The sequence below is a fragment of the Pantherophis guttatus genome, chromosome 16 (assembly GCF_059756535.1).
Source record: "Pantherophis guttatus breed Tessera chromosome 16, ASM5975653v1, whole genome shotgun sequence".
Taxonomy (NCBI): domain Eukaryota; kingdom Metazoa; phylum Chordata; class Lepidosauria; order Squamata; family Colubridae; genus Pantherophis; species Pantherophis guttatus.
Window position 1 is genome coordinate 180,229 of NC_142078.1, and position 16,099 is coordinate 196,327.

The window sequence follows — 16,099 nt, forward strand, 5'->3', positions numbered from 1 at the left end:
TCCAGACTGTTGGGGGCAATAGACTGATATTTCTAAACCACTCAGAGAGTGGCGTAAAGCACTGTGCAGCAGTATATAACTCTTAAGTGCTCCTGCTAAAGGTTGCAATTGATGCACAACAAGAGCCCTCCTGCCCACCACTGCCACCTGTTCCTTGAACAGGAGCCATGAGTCCAGGAGGACCCCCAAATTCTGCACAAGCTCTTACTGGATCAAGAACTAAGAATTAATCAAGAACTCTGGATCCATGGGGCCTTAAAACCAGAAGCCCCTTGGTCTTGCTAGGGTTGGGTCCTCCTCTAGGCACCAAGAAAGGATCTCAATTAGCATCACTTAGTTGGCCAGGAATAGAGACGCCTAACTGGTCATCTCCAGCATACGGACAGTACTTAGGCTTGTGCTGGCGGATGAGCTCACCCAGTGGTTTAACTCTGCAGATAACTAATGAAAATCGTGGGAGGCGGGGGGGGTGGTAATGTCTCCTAGGAATTACTCTACATTGTACAAGGATGTGTTCATTTCAGTGGTCTTTCAGTAGCTAAAATTTGATTTTCTTGCCATTGATCAGGTTGCAGACTGGAGAAGCTGACTGTATAATCCTAATTGTGTTTTTAGTTCATCAAGTGGAGCTTGCCAGAGCTTGTCAGGCAGTTTTTAGTTTGAAGATTTTTGGGGATCTTCTGGAATGTTTTTGACTCGGATATGAAAAACCTCATGCAGAATAATTGTGTCCATGTTTACTCTGACGTAGATCTCAGGGTTCCATGTGACTTACTCCGAGGCAGATACGCATGGGATTACAACCAAGCTATTTAAGCCTAAAAAGCAAGACTGAAAGGAGGAATCCAACATGGTTGCAACTTTTAAAGTGGCTGGGGTGTGTGTATGTAAGAGAGAACCCTTCAGTCTCATTGTGGAAAGGAAAGGAATTATTCCAGAGCTTCTGCTGTCAAGAAATGTGAGCAGCCCTGATTTGGCAATTCAGAGACAGGACTTCTCCACACTCCGTCCTGGGCCCATTTTCAAGCAGCAAAGCAGTTCTGCGGCTATCTGTGAGCAACAGTTGTGGGAAAGGTGCAGGGCCTCTTGCCCTGGGACAGGGACCCTTGGACACCAGACCCTTGATGACCCAGTCATCAGCCGGGGTGGACAATCTGGCAAACATGTATACACACACACACACACACACACACACACACATCAAAAAATCTACACAACCAGAAAATGTCACAATTCGTGCTGTCTAGATACAGTATTATTTTTCTTAAAACAAAGAGTATGAAGCAGAACTATAATACACAGAAACATAGAAGCCCACAGGTGGACATGCACACTCTTCTTCTGCAGATTGTGTAACATTCTGCATGTTGTACATATTTTCTTAATATCCTTATCTTACTCCTGCAAGTATACATCTACGTGTATTTATTATGGCTTTGCTAGTCAAAAGGAAGGCCTGGGTTTCTTCATGTTATAGCAGTTTGCTTCCTGTCCTTTTGAACACTTGTGTATCATCGCTCAGATAGCAGTCGGCACTGGCCTTTCAACCAGATGTTCGCATCCCTTTGGAGCAGAACTTTCCGAGGAGGGGGGACCAGGGTTGCACAAGGAGCATGTGGTCCATTCCACTAGAAAATACCAACAAGTTCACCACTGGCTGGAGTTACACATGTAAAGTGAGGGTGTTGTGCCTGTATCAACACTGTTAAGCAACAGTGACTGATAGAACATTTGTAGCTCAAGGTTGACATGAAGGCTCCTTGTACTCTCTGAGCTTGCTTGTTTTCTTGCAGACGTTTCATTACCCTGACTAGGCAACCTCATCAGTGTTAGACAGAGAGCACCAAGGACCCCTCACTGATAGAACGCTACATCACCCTGACCAGAAATTGACTACCTTCTCCAAAGGAGAACGAGAGAGGACCAAGCCTACCACTGGAAGAGGAACCCCACTGGTGTTTAGTCAGCTTGAAGCTTATCCCTCCCCACAACCAGTGAAGTGAGAGGAGCCTTAAACGAAGGAAAGGGGAAGGAGGTGCACCCTGAAGGCACCAGGGCTGTTGCATTGGTCTTGTCTTCTGGTGCATTCCTCCTCCACCTCCTCCTCTTCCTCCTCCTCCTCCTCCTCCTACTACTACTACTACTACTACTACCTCTCCTGGAGCCTTTAAACAGAACTTCCCATGATAGGCAAGTCATTTCATGAGATGAAGCCACTTGATGTAATGACCAATTTTTATTCAGGGACTGGACAGAATTGAATTCACTTCCTAAAATGAGCACTTTTCCCAGCTTAAAGTTCTTTCTCAGAAATGGTTGAATGGTTAGAACAGACTCTCCTCCACTCTCAGCAATATACCTTCTGGGAGGGAGTCTCCACCTTGGGGGAGCCCCCCCTCCATCTGAGACAGGGCCTCCTCCCTCTGCTCTGTTCAGAACTTCAGAAGTTGTGGGTGCTTCATCAGTGGAGGTTTTCAAGAAGAGCCTGGACAGCCATCTGCCTGAATTGATAAAAGGTCTCTTGCTTGTGCAGGGGGTTGGACTAGAAGACCTCCAGGGTTCCTTCCAGCTCTGTTATTCTGTTATTTCTAATGATAATAGAGCTGGCCTGGACCAAGAGGATTACACCTATCCAACTGGAAGGGAACGAGTATTATTAAGGAGGTAGCCCATAAAGGAGTCATTATATGAAGTGGCATCACAGCATGAAATCAGCTGTTTTTGGCATCTAATAGACAAATCAGCTTACAGGTGTGTGTGTGTGTGTGTGTGTGTATAAATGGAACTGTTTCTGCTTGTGGGTATTTTTATCCCATTCTCTCTATTTCTAGACAGTGGAAGCTCTGCCAATAACCGGGCTGGGGATTCTGCTTGGGGAACAGGACAGGTATGTTTTATTACAACCAAACAATCCAAAACACTATTTTTTAAAGCACAACCATATGAAAATATCTTTCCAAAATTCAAACTTTGGGACCCAAACCTTTCTCTCTCTAAAATTGGCTGTGCCAGAAAAGCTTCATTGGGGCTTTTTGTTTTTTAGGAACCGGCTGAAGCTCTTCCGGAAGGGCCAGAATATGAGCCCAGCCGACATGTACCGGTGGAAGCTCTCCTCCCACGAGCCCTGCAGTTCCACTTGCACCACAGGTGAGCAGTTCCCCAAAGAGCTTGCAGGGGGAACCCTCAACCAGTCTGCTTGGGAAGAGAAGCAGGTCTAGCTAGCCTTTCCCCATGAAGGGGCCCGCAGTCCATCCTGCGGCTTTAGTTACGCAGGCTTTCAAGGAGAGCTAATGCGCCACGGCAGAATTCAAGCACGGAAGCAGCCACTTCTGCACAGGACAAAGGCAGACAAAAGTTCTTGTGGTCCTACCCTGTTTCTCCCAAAATAAGACATCCCCTGATAATAAGCCCAATCGGGCTTTTGAGCGCATGGCAATAAGGCCAAGCGCTTATTTCAGGGTTCAAAAAAATATAAGACAAGGTCTTATTTTTGGGGAAACACGGTATTGCCCAAGGAGGGACGCGCTCATATCTCCACACATACACAAAAAGCAAAAAGCAAAAAACAAAGATGTGGCTGAGAACCTAACCAAAATAATAAAACCCACATATTATTACCCCTTTCTACTACTGCATGTAGAGACGAATGACACAAAGAAGGACTCGAAAACAATATTGAGTGATTATCAGCAGCTAGGAAAGAAAGTCAAGGACTTAGATGCACAAGTAGTTTTTTCATCTGTACTGCCAACAAAAGGTCAATATCCGGTAAGAGAACAAAGGATTCTAGAAGTGAACCACTGATTAAAGGTTTGGTGTCGCCAAAAAAACTTTGGATGCCTGGACCATGATCTGTACTACCTCCATGATGGGCTTTTGGCAAGGGATGGGCTGCACCTCACAAAGACTGGGAAGAATGTTTTTGGAAAACGACTGCCTCAACTTATCAGGAGGGCTTTAAACTAAAATTGAGGGGGGAGGATGACCAATCTCCAGGAGCTAATTCCAAGCAAAAACCCCTAGAAAACAAGTCAAATAATGAGGGAAGGAGGGATGGGAAGGAAGACAAACTCAAATACCAAATAGGAGACATAGGAAGCATACCCAGAGTCAGACATAAAAGACCCCAAGGGCTTATATACAATCGTATATATAATATACTATTATATAAGTATATATTATATACTAAAAGCCTTATGCAGAGCAGTGACCCAGAACAGTTTACATGCTGGAAATGGATCCAACACAGCCACCTGGTCAGAAATAATTCACTATACAAGGAGCAGTACTTGGGTCATGCGTAGAGGCAATATTTTCTCAAGTTGCAGCAGCTTGAAAGTTTTTACCAACTCACTTAAGAGATGTTAGATTTACATTGTTTTCAGAGAGAACGGAGGACTGTGAATTTCTGCAGACCAGAAATGGTGAATAAATTTGCTGAGAGTACAAACTCAGCCTCAAAATTGTTATCAATGAAGAATTCCTGTTTCCTATCCTTAAGAACAGCCCACCTGAGTCAGACTGAGACCCAGCCTGTTGTCCAGGAACTACCAGATGCCTCGGGAGCAGGAAGCAAGGCCCCCTCTTTTTGACTTCTTTCCCTGCAACCGTGATTTAAAGGCACACAGCCTTTGCATTTCCTGCGTCGGATGAAGAGAGCACCTCTTTCTCCTTCTGTCTTGCCCACTTTTTACAGAGACACGATTGAGAGCATTTTAACCAATTGCATCCCTGTTTGGTTTGGTGGCAGCAATGCCTCAGATAGTCCATACAGAGAGTGGTAAGGACAGTGGAGAAGATTATAGGAAGCTCGCTTCCTGTTGGAGACACACACCAGGCAGATGGAGACAAATGCCAGGAATTTCCATAAGTGCTGGACAGAATATGTGCTCATTATTTCAGTCATTTTGTAACATGATCATTTTTAATGAATGAATTCCTGGGTCATTTCTTGAAAAGATTCTCTGTAAGGAAAAGGGATTCAGAGTTGATCAGTGCTATTATTCACTCTTCAATCATGTTAGGTTATCTTTTTAAAGAATTGCCGGAGGTGGAGTGAATTGAAAATAATGATAATAATGATAATAATGATAATAATGATAATGATGATAATAATAATAATAATAATAATAATAATAATATTTATTGTTGGAGTTTTTGGTATGAAATACTGATGCAATTTTCCTTTCTCTTATTTTCTTGGATGAAGTTGCCAAAAGTATCAAAAAAAGGTGGTCTTGCTCCCCAAAATTCCCATTACTGATATTAAAGGAAAAATATTTCCTCGTTGCACAGGCCATGCCTCTAAATTTCCCCAGATCTTTCCTATGTCTTCTATGCTCCCCACCTCAGGAAGATTTCTTGTGAATGCCTGGAAAAATGATTTGGGGGAGAGGGAATCTTCAAGTCACTTTTGGACCCTGACAACGGGCTGGACTGGTCCCTGCTGGCATGGTTTTCAGGAGTGCCAGTTCCTGCTTCTACCTGGGAGAGAGGTGAGGGGCTGGCCCAAGGTGCCCCCAGTGGGCTCTGTGCCCAAGGTGGGTCTCCCAGTTTGTAGCTTGATGCCCTAACCACTAGACAAACTGGCTGTCTTGAAAACCAATGTCCCCCCCCCCCAATGTGAACAAATGAACACTCTCTTTCCCACTATCTCGTCTTGGTGAATGAGCTCAGATTCCATCTCTGCTTTGCAGGAATTAGAGGGGCCAAGTGTAATTCATGCAAGGTGATAAAAGGAGACAGGAGGTGCCTTGACTTTTATCGATGCTACGGTTCAGAGGAAAGAGTGGTGATGGGGGGAGGCTTCTGGATGACATCTGTGCAGACACAGTTGTGACAGTGAAGGACTGATTGCTTTGGTGTTTCTGAATGCAGGAGTGATGTCCACCTATGCCATGTGCATCCGCTACGATGGCACAGAGGTGGAGGACCCTTTCTGTGATGCAGCTACGCGGCCTGAGCCCATCCACGAGTTCTGTGCAGGAAGAGAATGCCAACCCAGGTTTGTCTTCTTCGCTGCTTGGGGAACCAAAGCCCAGAGGCAGCTGGGCAGCTTTCATTCCCAGGAGTGAGTGCTCTTTCTGTGCTTAGAATATTGCCAGGATGCCCGGCCCCTCCGGTGAACAGTAAGACGACTGCTGCAGTGCTAGGCTTTGTGCCTGTCGCCCTCGTGAGAATCCAGAGATGGGCCACTAGCAGGAACAGTGGATGAGGGCAGAAGTTTTTTATGGGGACCCCTTGGCAATAGAGGCAGGTCTCAGGGAGGAGGACATAGCCTGGTTAGTGGCTAGGATAGACTTTCCTACATGAAGGCAAGAGACTCTCCCTCTGGAGGGTCAGTGGTGGCTCTGGTGTTGGACAGCTACAGCACAACCATGAAACGGAAGGAGGGAGTTTGGTTGATTATCACAATCCCTGACTGCAAAGCAAAGGTAATTAGAAAAATAAAATGCCATCCCAACCATTCTTCATATGTCTCTAGGCCTTTACTCGTCTTAGCTGCTCTTTGCACTTTTTCCAAAGTCTCAACATCTTTTTTGTAATGTGGTGACCAAAACTGTCTTTGGTCATTCTTTGCTTTCCTGACCAGATTTGCGGATTCAGGATATCTGTTGATATTCACACAGTTATGTGTCCCACTTTCCATTTTTTTTTATTTATCCTTTTCGGCTTTCAGTTTATCAGAGAGATCTTTGTGCAACCATGCTGGTTTCTTCTTGGATTTCCTGTTTTTCTTTTTCAGTGGTATTGTATTGGACTAGGCACTGAGGGGGCTTGTGATTGGAGTCTGGTCAAAAGGCAGCTTTGGCAACTGATAACCAAACATGTGCACTTTGCAACAGAAGTAGGCAAATCTTCTGCCAGCATGCTCTAAAGCAGTGGTTCCCAAACTTTTTCAGTCCACCGCCCCCTTGGTACCACAAACTCATCCTCAGTGCCCCCCACCCAGGGGTGGGTTCTACTTACCTTTACTACCTGTTTGCAGGGGGCCGCGGATTGCGCGCTCACTTTGCTCGCGCATGCATGCACTCTTCTGCACATGCGCAGAAGCATTTTGGTGATATCGGGGTCAGTGGGCGGGGCCTCCTCCCGGTTTTACTACCAGTTCTATAGAATTGGTGAGAACCGGGGCAACCCACCACTGCCCCCACCTCCACCCCCACCCCCTATAAATAGCATTGTTTGGAATAGTGGTTTGCATGACCCACTAAGGAAGATAGTAAAATACATGGAATACAGCCATTTTTTTGCCTCCTGAAGCCTTGCTCTGCATGTCCCGTTTTTGTGAAAAACGGACCTGTTTTTCGCAAAAACGAGCCTGTTTTTCGAAAAAACTGTGTGCAGAGCCTTTGGGAGGCCTGCAGGCTGCTCCAATACAAATCTATCCCTATAACAAAAACAGCTAACACTATTAGTTAACACTAAAGAAATCCCCTGAATCAACCAATCTAGAGCAGTGGTTCTCAGCTGGGGGTTCCTTTTGAATTTGCTGACCACCAGTGAGTGGGAGAAAGCAATTTCACAGAGGAGGGGATGGAGAGGGCTGTGGGATGAATTCACACCCATTCCCAGACCCCCTTGGGATCAACCTGCAGCCCTGCCCTGCCTCCTCAGGCGGTGGAGCGTGGGGGGGGGGATGGTTTTCAAGAAGTCACAAGGAGGGCTGAGAGCTGGTTTCTGTCCCACAAGTAAGATTTGGTCCAGAATCAACCTCAACATGAAGGTCTTTTATTTGCTCCTTGTCTTTGCATTTTTAACAGGTAATAAATTAAATTTCTGTTGATGTAAAAATAGCTCATAACTCACCTTTCTAGACAGCTAGAATAGACAGCTATTATCATGTCTAAAAGCAAGATACTCTTCTCCATCTTTTATCTGGAGTACCATTTAATCCAGAGCCTTTTAATTCCAGAAGTCCAAGTTTAAAGAATGGACTTCTGGAATTAAAGCTCCATTTTTTAGCTAAAACTTAATTCACACCTGTTAGTTTTGCTTGAGCAGCGTGAACAATTGACAGTGGGATCCTCCAAAGGTCTGAAAAATATATCATTGATTTTTCTTTGGCATTTAAACTAGATAACCAATGTGAAAAAATGCATCAAGGAAGGACTGGAAAGCCAATTCATACTGAACTGTATTGGGTTTTCTGTTGTTATTTGAATAAAATGAAAAGAAATCACATAGAGGTACCTAGTGCGGAAAAAGAGATGAAATAATGGGTCATTCTCAACACTTGAATTCTCTACACTTAAAATATCTAGAAATTATTATAGTTAAGTGAGTTTTAACCCATTTTACAATTTTTCTTGCCATAGTTCAAATCAAAGTTCAAATCAGAGATTTGATAGTTCAAATCAAAGATTTCTGAGACCAATGTTGAATACTTAAAATTTCAGTAGTCACCAATCCCAGTCTTAAAATGAGTTTAGAATCAGTGGGAGTCACTGATAACAATGAACTAACTAGCTACTGATAATGAGTCCAGTCCTGCCTTTCTTTTCCTTCTGTCCAAGTTTTGCAAGTACTTTTTCCAGGTATATGTTTTATTCCAAAGTATACAAACCATTATTGTTAGGGAAAAAATGGGTCTTCCAAGCAATTTTAAAAGACACTGTCAGAATGACTCTGCTCTCAGCCCCCCTTGTGGCTCCTTGAAAAGCATCCCCCCCCACATATGTAAATGAAAAGAATAAGCTTAAAAATCCTAGCCTTTTAAAATTGAAAATATGGAGAATTAGGAGGATGAATATGAGACGCTAAGGGAGATGTTTCAAAAAGTAAGGGAGGCATTTAAGGGAAATAAAGAAGCAGAGAATTGGTTAGCTTGCAAAAAAAAAAAGAAAGAGAAAAGATGAATGAGAAGCAAGAAAAACAAGGAGATAATATTGAAAAGGAAATAATTGAAAAAAGATAAAGATGATTACACTGGGTTCAATAGTGATAGAATAAAAATGGATATGGGAAAATACATCTCAAATATGAAGAAAAGAGAAATAAATGGGGTAAAATTGAGAATGAAAAGTAATAGAGTTAAAATTAAAGGAAAAAGGCTGAAGGGGAGATATAAGAACAGTAAAAAGAAGGTAAAGAAAGGGGAGAAAGGGAGGAAAACATCAAGAAAGAGAACTGTGGAGAGACTAAGAGAAAATGGTTAAGAGTCACTGAAAACGTTAATTTGTTAATAAAGAGAAGGATGCTAGTTGTAGAAATTATATGTGAAAATGCTGTTAAATAAAAAATAGAACAATGTAATATGAACGAAAGAATGATATTGGAAGAAGCGCTAAAAGGAGAGAATAAATTATAATATAAGAATTAATTGAATAAGATGGAATATGGAAATTAAATGTAAAACTGAATGAAATTGAAATGCAAAAAATGATTCAAATGATATACTTGTAAGAAGTAAAGTAAAAATAGTTAAAAGTAAAAAGTCTAAGAATTGGAAGATTGGAAGAGTAAAGATTTAAAAGGAAAAATGGAATAAGATGAAATATACTGCTAATAATTAAAAAGATGAGGGGAAATCTTGATAAATGAAAGAAAGACCAGGGTTGCCTGGACTCCATAGTGGAAAATATAAAATTGAAAATGAATACAGTAATAGAGAGTGATGAAGGAAGGAGAAGAGAGATGGAAGAAGGAATGAGAGAGAGGGAAGGAAGAGAAGGGAGGAAGGGAAGGGAAATTAGAGTAGGAGGGAGGGTAAGAGAGGGAGGAAGAGAGGAGGAGAAGGAGAAAGGAAGAGGAAGTAGGGAGGAGAAGAAGAGGGGGAGGAAGAGAAAGTAAGAAGGAAAGAAAAGAGAGAGGTGGTAGGTTTGAGGAGAAAGATTGCTGTACAATAAAAAAGATGAGAGGGAAGAAAGCCAACCCCAAACAAATATAAAGATATTAAGATAAAGAATGAATTGTTAAACTTTAAAGAATAAAAGAGAACAAATATGAATAAATAGCAGTAATTAGAAACACACATACAAACATACAATTTATTTTCTTTGAACAGAGTATTTGGCCGGTTCACAAATTTAAACAGTGTTTAGTCACTTCAATTAAATTTACAATTTCTATATTTCCTTTTTGCCATATTTATTCCTCATCTATTTTTTTTAAAAAACCAATATTACCCTTCATCCTCATCTCTAATCTTAATCAAATTCAATTTTTCCCTTCTATTCTATATTATACCCCTTCCCATTGTCATCTATTTTTATATCCATCCTCACATTGTTTAATTATGTAATATTACAGTTGTTTAATACAAATTCAACATTTTAATATAAATCAATTAGTTATATAACTATCTTTTTTTGTATATTAATCAATATGAACATGAATATTCCAATTATTTCCATGCAATCCAATTTCTTACAAATCAATTAATTATATTTACCAATAATAATAAACCAAATTATTTTCCCCATATATTCCTCCAAACCACAACTTAGCCATTTCTGCTTTCAACACAATATACAATTAATAGTATCTCAATTATTACAATTCCCTAGTTAAATAGAGCTTTCCCCTTATGTTACTCATTTTCACAACTTAAACTCTCCCAATAACCCAAATAGTTTTACTGATTGATTGATTGATTGATTGGTTTGATTTATATGCCGCCCTTCTCCAGAGATTCAGGGCAGTTTACATCGCGTTAAGCAATAGCCTTCATACTTTTGTATATACCTGCTTAATAGGGCTTTCGGGCCCCCCTAAGCGGTGTTCTTTTTTTTTATACAAAGTCATCTTATTGCCCCCACAATCCGGATCCTCATTTTACCTACCTCGAAAGCATGGAAGGCTGAGTCAACCTTGAGCCTGGTGAGATTTGAACTTTTTTTTTTTTAATTTGATTTATATGCCGCCCTTCTCCGGAGACTCAGGGCGGCTTACAATGTGAACTTGCAGTAATTGCGCTCCATGGCATAGGGCCTAGCTATCTTCGAGACCGCCTGCTGCCACCGACGACCTCCCATTGACCCGTGCGCTCCCACAGAGAGGGCCTCCTCAGGGTGCCATCAGCCAATCAATGTAGGCTGGTGACCCCCAGGGGGAGGGCCTTCTCTGTGGGGGCACCCACCCTCTGGAATCAGTTGCCCCCAGAGATAAGGAGAATCCATGACCTCAGTGCCTTCCGCCGTGCCCTTAAAACCTTCTTTTTCCAACAAACCGGGCTGGCCTAATTCTTTTTAAGTGTTTTTAATTGTTTTGTTTATCGTTTTAATTAATGGGGCCAAATCTATATATATATTTTTAACTGTATTTTAATACTTGTATTTGATGTTTTTATTTGGCTGTTCACCGCCCTGAGTCCGCAGGGAGAAGGGCGGTATACAAATTCAAAATAAAATAAAATAAAATAAAAATAAATTGCAGGTAGCTGGTGCTACACTTTAGTCTGCTGCGCCACCAAGGCTCTTATAAGACTATAATTATATAGTTTTGCTCATATAATCCTCCAAATGACAACTTAATCATTTCTACTTTCATCACAATATATAATTAAAAATATTTCAATCGTTACAATTTCCCTAATTAAATTTAAAAATGTTCTAGCTGTTATCCAAGCTGCAACTTAATCCTTTTTACTTTCACCACCATATACCATTAAAGGTATATGGTATATGGTATTGTTACAGTTTATACTTATTCATATTTCTAAAAAAAATAAAAAATAAAAACTTATCATTGTCTAGATTTCAAAAATACAAAGACAAATATTCCAATTATTATTCATTTCATTTTTACAATCATGATTTCCCATTTATTTCTTACTAGTATTTATATTTCAATTCTAAATATGTATAACATCTTTCTCTTTTATTTCTTTTTCTCCCTTCCCATTTTTGCCTTTTTCTTTCTCCTTTTTTTCATTTGTGTTTTAAAAGTTTTAACTCTCCTCTTTTGCCCTAAATTTCCCATTGTTTGCACCTACCTTTTTTGGTGAGGAAAAAGAAATCTGCCTCTGCCTAATTTTCCAATGTAACAGCAAACAGCCAACAGCCTGCTTTACTTTCAGTTTCATTTTCAGCTTGATTAGCACAAGGAGAAAAAAAATCTGCTCCAGCAATTTAGCTCTTTGCAGCAAGTAGCAGAGCCCTGCGCAAAACAGCTGAGAGCAAATCAGCTGAGAGTCAGGAGGCCAATCTAATTCACGGGCTAATTAGCCTATGCTAAAGCTGAAAGGAGTTGTTTTTTCTTGCTGTTTGCTTGCAAGGAGGTAACTGCTGCGAGGCACAGGCCAAAGGGTGGGGGCCACCCTCCTTGCCACTTAGCGCTCCCCTGCCGCCCCCCCTTGCCTCTTACCGCCCCCCTAAGGCATCCCACTGCCCCCCCAGTACCGCCCACTTTGGGAACTATTGCTCTAAAGGCCCTAAGTGTTTTTTAAAAATGGCTTTTGATTTAAATGTTAATTTGAGCCAACCTCACTTAAATGGGCCAAGATACCACCATCCCTCTCTGGAGATGAAGAATAACAAAACCAAACCTGATCACACTCCTGGTCATCCATGAAGAGCCTGGCCTGGCTGTCCTCCCTCTGTTCCTTATCCTGAAACACCACCTTGTGTTGGACAGGTGGGAGACCAGCAGCTGGAGCGAGTGTTCCAGGACCTGCGGAGAAGGCCACCAGTTCCGGATTGTCCGTTGCTGGAAGATGATCTCGCCTGGCCTGGACAGCTCCGTCTACAGCAACCTGTGTGAATCAACTGACATCGCTCGGCCAGAAGAGAGGAAAGTCTGCAAGAACCCGGCTTGCGGGCCACAGTGGGAAATGTCTGAGTGGTCTGAGGTAAATTCTGGCCAAGAGGTCTCTGTGCTTTGATCCCAGCAAGCCCTGTGGATCACCTAGCTATGGGGGCAAGCTTAATGGGGGAGTTGGCGGGAGCAGTGACCAATTTCCGGGAGTCTTTTCCAACAGCTGTTCCCGCATGTGGTTTCAAATACAGGCAGCCAGGCTTCCGGTTGGTGCTGCCGTCATCGCTAGACGGTCTCTTTAAGACCGCCAGCCCTGCCTCCCGTAAAGAGCCGCCTCTACAGCGGAGAGGTGGCTTGAAAAACTCCGTGTTCCTGAGGAAACGTGAGGAGAGCCAGCAAGATCAGGTAGAGCCCCCTGCGAAGTCCCCAGGTTGTCTTTTTTGCTTCTGGGGAGGAAGCAGGGTGAGGCTCCCTATCCAGCTCGCCGAGGCTCCGGACTCTGGGGACAACTCTGCATCCAGCAGAGCCAGACGACGCGACCAACATAACCAGCGAAATCCAAGAGAATTATTAAAAATAAACAGGGTGAAATCTGGACCTGAAACTCAAAACTGCAAGTATTTGTATTAGCCCTGTGATTGAATTTAAGAACGGAGAAAGAGTGAAAGTCTGTTAAAATGGCGTCCGGCTTCAGCGGTAGGAAAAAAGCTGAAAGCGAAAGTGGATTTGCCTGATCATCTCAACACGTTATAAAGTACTTAAAGCAACAGCGCTGGCTAGAAGAAAAGGGAAAAGTTTTTTTTAAAGTGATTTTGATCTGTTCTTCCTCCCTTAAAGACTTGATTAAAGCTGGGGAAATTTCTGAGAGGATTCTGTGGTGGTGAAAAGGCTTCCTTCTTAGAAAAAGTCAGACTGCGTGGCAGAATGGCTTCGAAGCAGACAAAGCCAGCCACTAAAGCTGTGGGGGGGGGGCTCACCCACTCATAAGTCACAAGAGCAGCCATTAAGTTTGCAGACTCAGAGCCAAGCACAGGAGACTGGTTTTAAAGATTTGAAGGAATTTATTGCTGCGGCTCTGATGAATCAAAATGAAGTTATGGACCAGAAATTTGAAAAATCTCAACAGGAAATTAAGGAGGTGGTTCAAAAAAAGTATGATAAGATGAAGCGAGACATACTGACAGTTCTGACTGGCTTGTCAGAAGTAGTTGTTCAGATTGATAAAAAAGTGAGAGAACTTAGTTCAGAAGTAGAATCTAAAATGAAGGAAGCTGATTATAAAATTTCCAATGTGGACAATAAAACGCAAAGGATTGAAAATGAAGTGACAATGATGCAATTTAGATTTATGGAGTTTGCTGTAAGACTGAGAGGAATAAAAGAAAACAACAGAGAGGATTTGAGAAGGGTTTGTGCTGATGCCCTGGCTGTGATGCTAAAGGTTAGCCCTGAAGAGATTTTGTGCAAGATGGACAAGGTTTACAGAGTGAATTCTTGGGTGGCAAGGGAAAGGCAATTGCCTAGAGATGTGGTGATCTACTTTACAGATAGAAGAATAAGAAATGATATCTTACAAAAGTCTTTTGTTTCTACTATTCAAGTGGATGGAAGGGAGATTGGGATTTATAAAGAGTTGCCGCCTAAGATGCTAAGAGATAGAAAGGATTTTGGATTTTTGGTGACTGAATTAAAGAAACAACAAATTCCATTCAGATGGAGCACAATTTATAGCCTCAAATCCGGAGAAAAAGAATGGTGTGGTGATTTATATAAATAAAAGATTGTCAGCTAAAATTATAGAAGCAGATGATTGTGGAAGATATATAGCAATTGAACTTTATACATATAATGGTCCAATTTTGGTGATTGGAATTTACGCTCCTAACCAGCAACAAGAAAATTTTTACAAAATATTGTACTCTAAAATATTACAATGGGACTATAGATCTATTTTACTTATGGGAGATTGGAATGGAGTAATAGATCCTAAAAAAAATAAAAAGAGTTTGGCAAAGTCATGTGTTAAATTACCACAGATCTTTTTCAATATGAAAGAAGATTTGGAATTGAAAGACATATGGAGAGTGCACAACCCAAACTTTACTTTTTTCTCAGACAGACATAGATCCTTCTCTAGGATTGATTTTATCCTACTTACGGCTGATTTACTTCTAAAAACAAAGAAAACAAAGATATTTCCGAGGACTTTAACTGACCATAGCCCGGTATGGATAGAAATAGAAATGGGAAAGAATGAGAGAAGATCGTGGAGAGTAAATGAAAATTTGTTTAGATATGAAAAGAATGTAAATGAACTCAAAAAACAAATGAAGGAATTTTTTGAAATGAATTTGAATAAGGGTACCCCTATTGAAATTGTTTGGGACGTGAGCAAGGCGTATATGCGGGGGGCACTGATCTATATGAATTCTAAACACAAATTAAATCGACAAAGAAAAAGATTAAAAATGGAAGGAGAGATAAAGAAAAAAGAACAGTTACTTATAAAAAATCCAACAGATGAAAAACTACAAGGAATTATAAAACTTTTGAAAGATCAATTTCAAATGCTCATAGCGGAACAAGCAGCAACTAATTTACAATTTGCGAAACACAATACATTTTGTAACGCTAATAAACCGGGCAGGTGGCTGGCTTACACATTGAGGAAGCAGCAGAGTACTCGGACTATCGGTAGTATTGAGTATGGAGGGAAGGAAGTTTTTCAACAAAGATTAATCAAAGAAGCCTTCTTAGATTACTATACCAAACTATATGCCAAAGATGATATATAGAATGAACTTATAAATAAATATCTAGAAGAAAGGAGAGTTATGAAAATTTCTAGTGATCAAAAGGAAAGAACGAGTCAACCAATAACAGCTGAGGAGATTATTGTTGCTATTAAACAACTGAAAACAGCTAAAGCTCCAGGGACGGATGGTTTAACTGCGGTGTATTATAAAACCTTACAAGTAGAAATGATTGAACATCTTTTTTTTTATTTCAAAAGTTTTACAGTTACATCTTCACCCCATTTCCCCACCACCACCACCCACCCCAAACATCCCAACCTCCCTAACCCTCCCTAACCCTCCCCTCCCCCCAGACTTCCACACAGTATACTCATATCAGGTAAAAAAAAACCCTTAGTATAAAACTTGTATAAAACTTGAACCCTCCCCCTTATAATTTTTCTTTTTATCTTCATTACATTAAAATATTTGTAATACATTATTTTCAAATAAAAGCTATTTGATACTTCCTAGTTTGATATTTGTTCTGAACATATTCTATCCACTTTTTCCATTCCCATTCATAAGTCTCTTGTGAACAATCTTTTAAATATGCTGAAATCTTCGCCATCTCTGCAAAACTGGCCATCTTCAAAGTCCATTCCTCG

At 41.2% G+C, this 16,099-nt stretch overlaps 1 protein-coding gene across 7 annotated transcripts in view; it reads left to right on the forward strand.

Annotated features, from left to right (window-relative positions):
• The window catches only part of ADAMTSL2 (ADAMTS like 2), a 178,887-nt gene that overhangs the window by 137,411 nt on the left and 25,377 nt on the right, over positions 1 to 16,099 (forward strand). For all 7 annotated transcript variants that reach the window (XM_087879686.1, XM_087879687.1, XM_087879692.1 and 4 more), the window contains 3 exons: positions 3,044 to 3,147; positions 5,878 to 6,004; positions 12,577 to 12,790. In XM_087879686.1, the coding sequence (XP_087735812.1) occupies positions 3,044 to 3,147; positions 5,878 to 6,004; positions 12,577 to 12,790 (445 nt within the window). The remainder of the gene's footprint in view (positions 1 to 3,043; positions 3,148 to 5,877; positions 6,005 to 12,576; positions 12,791 to 16,099) is intronic.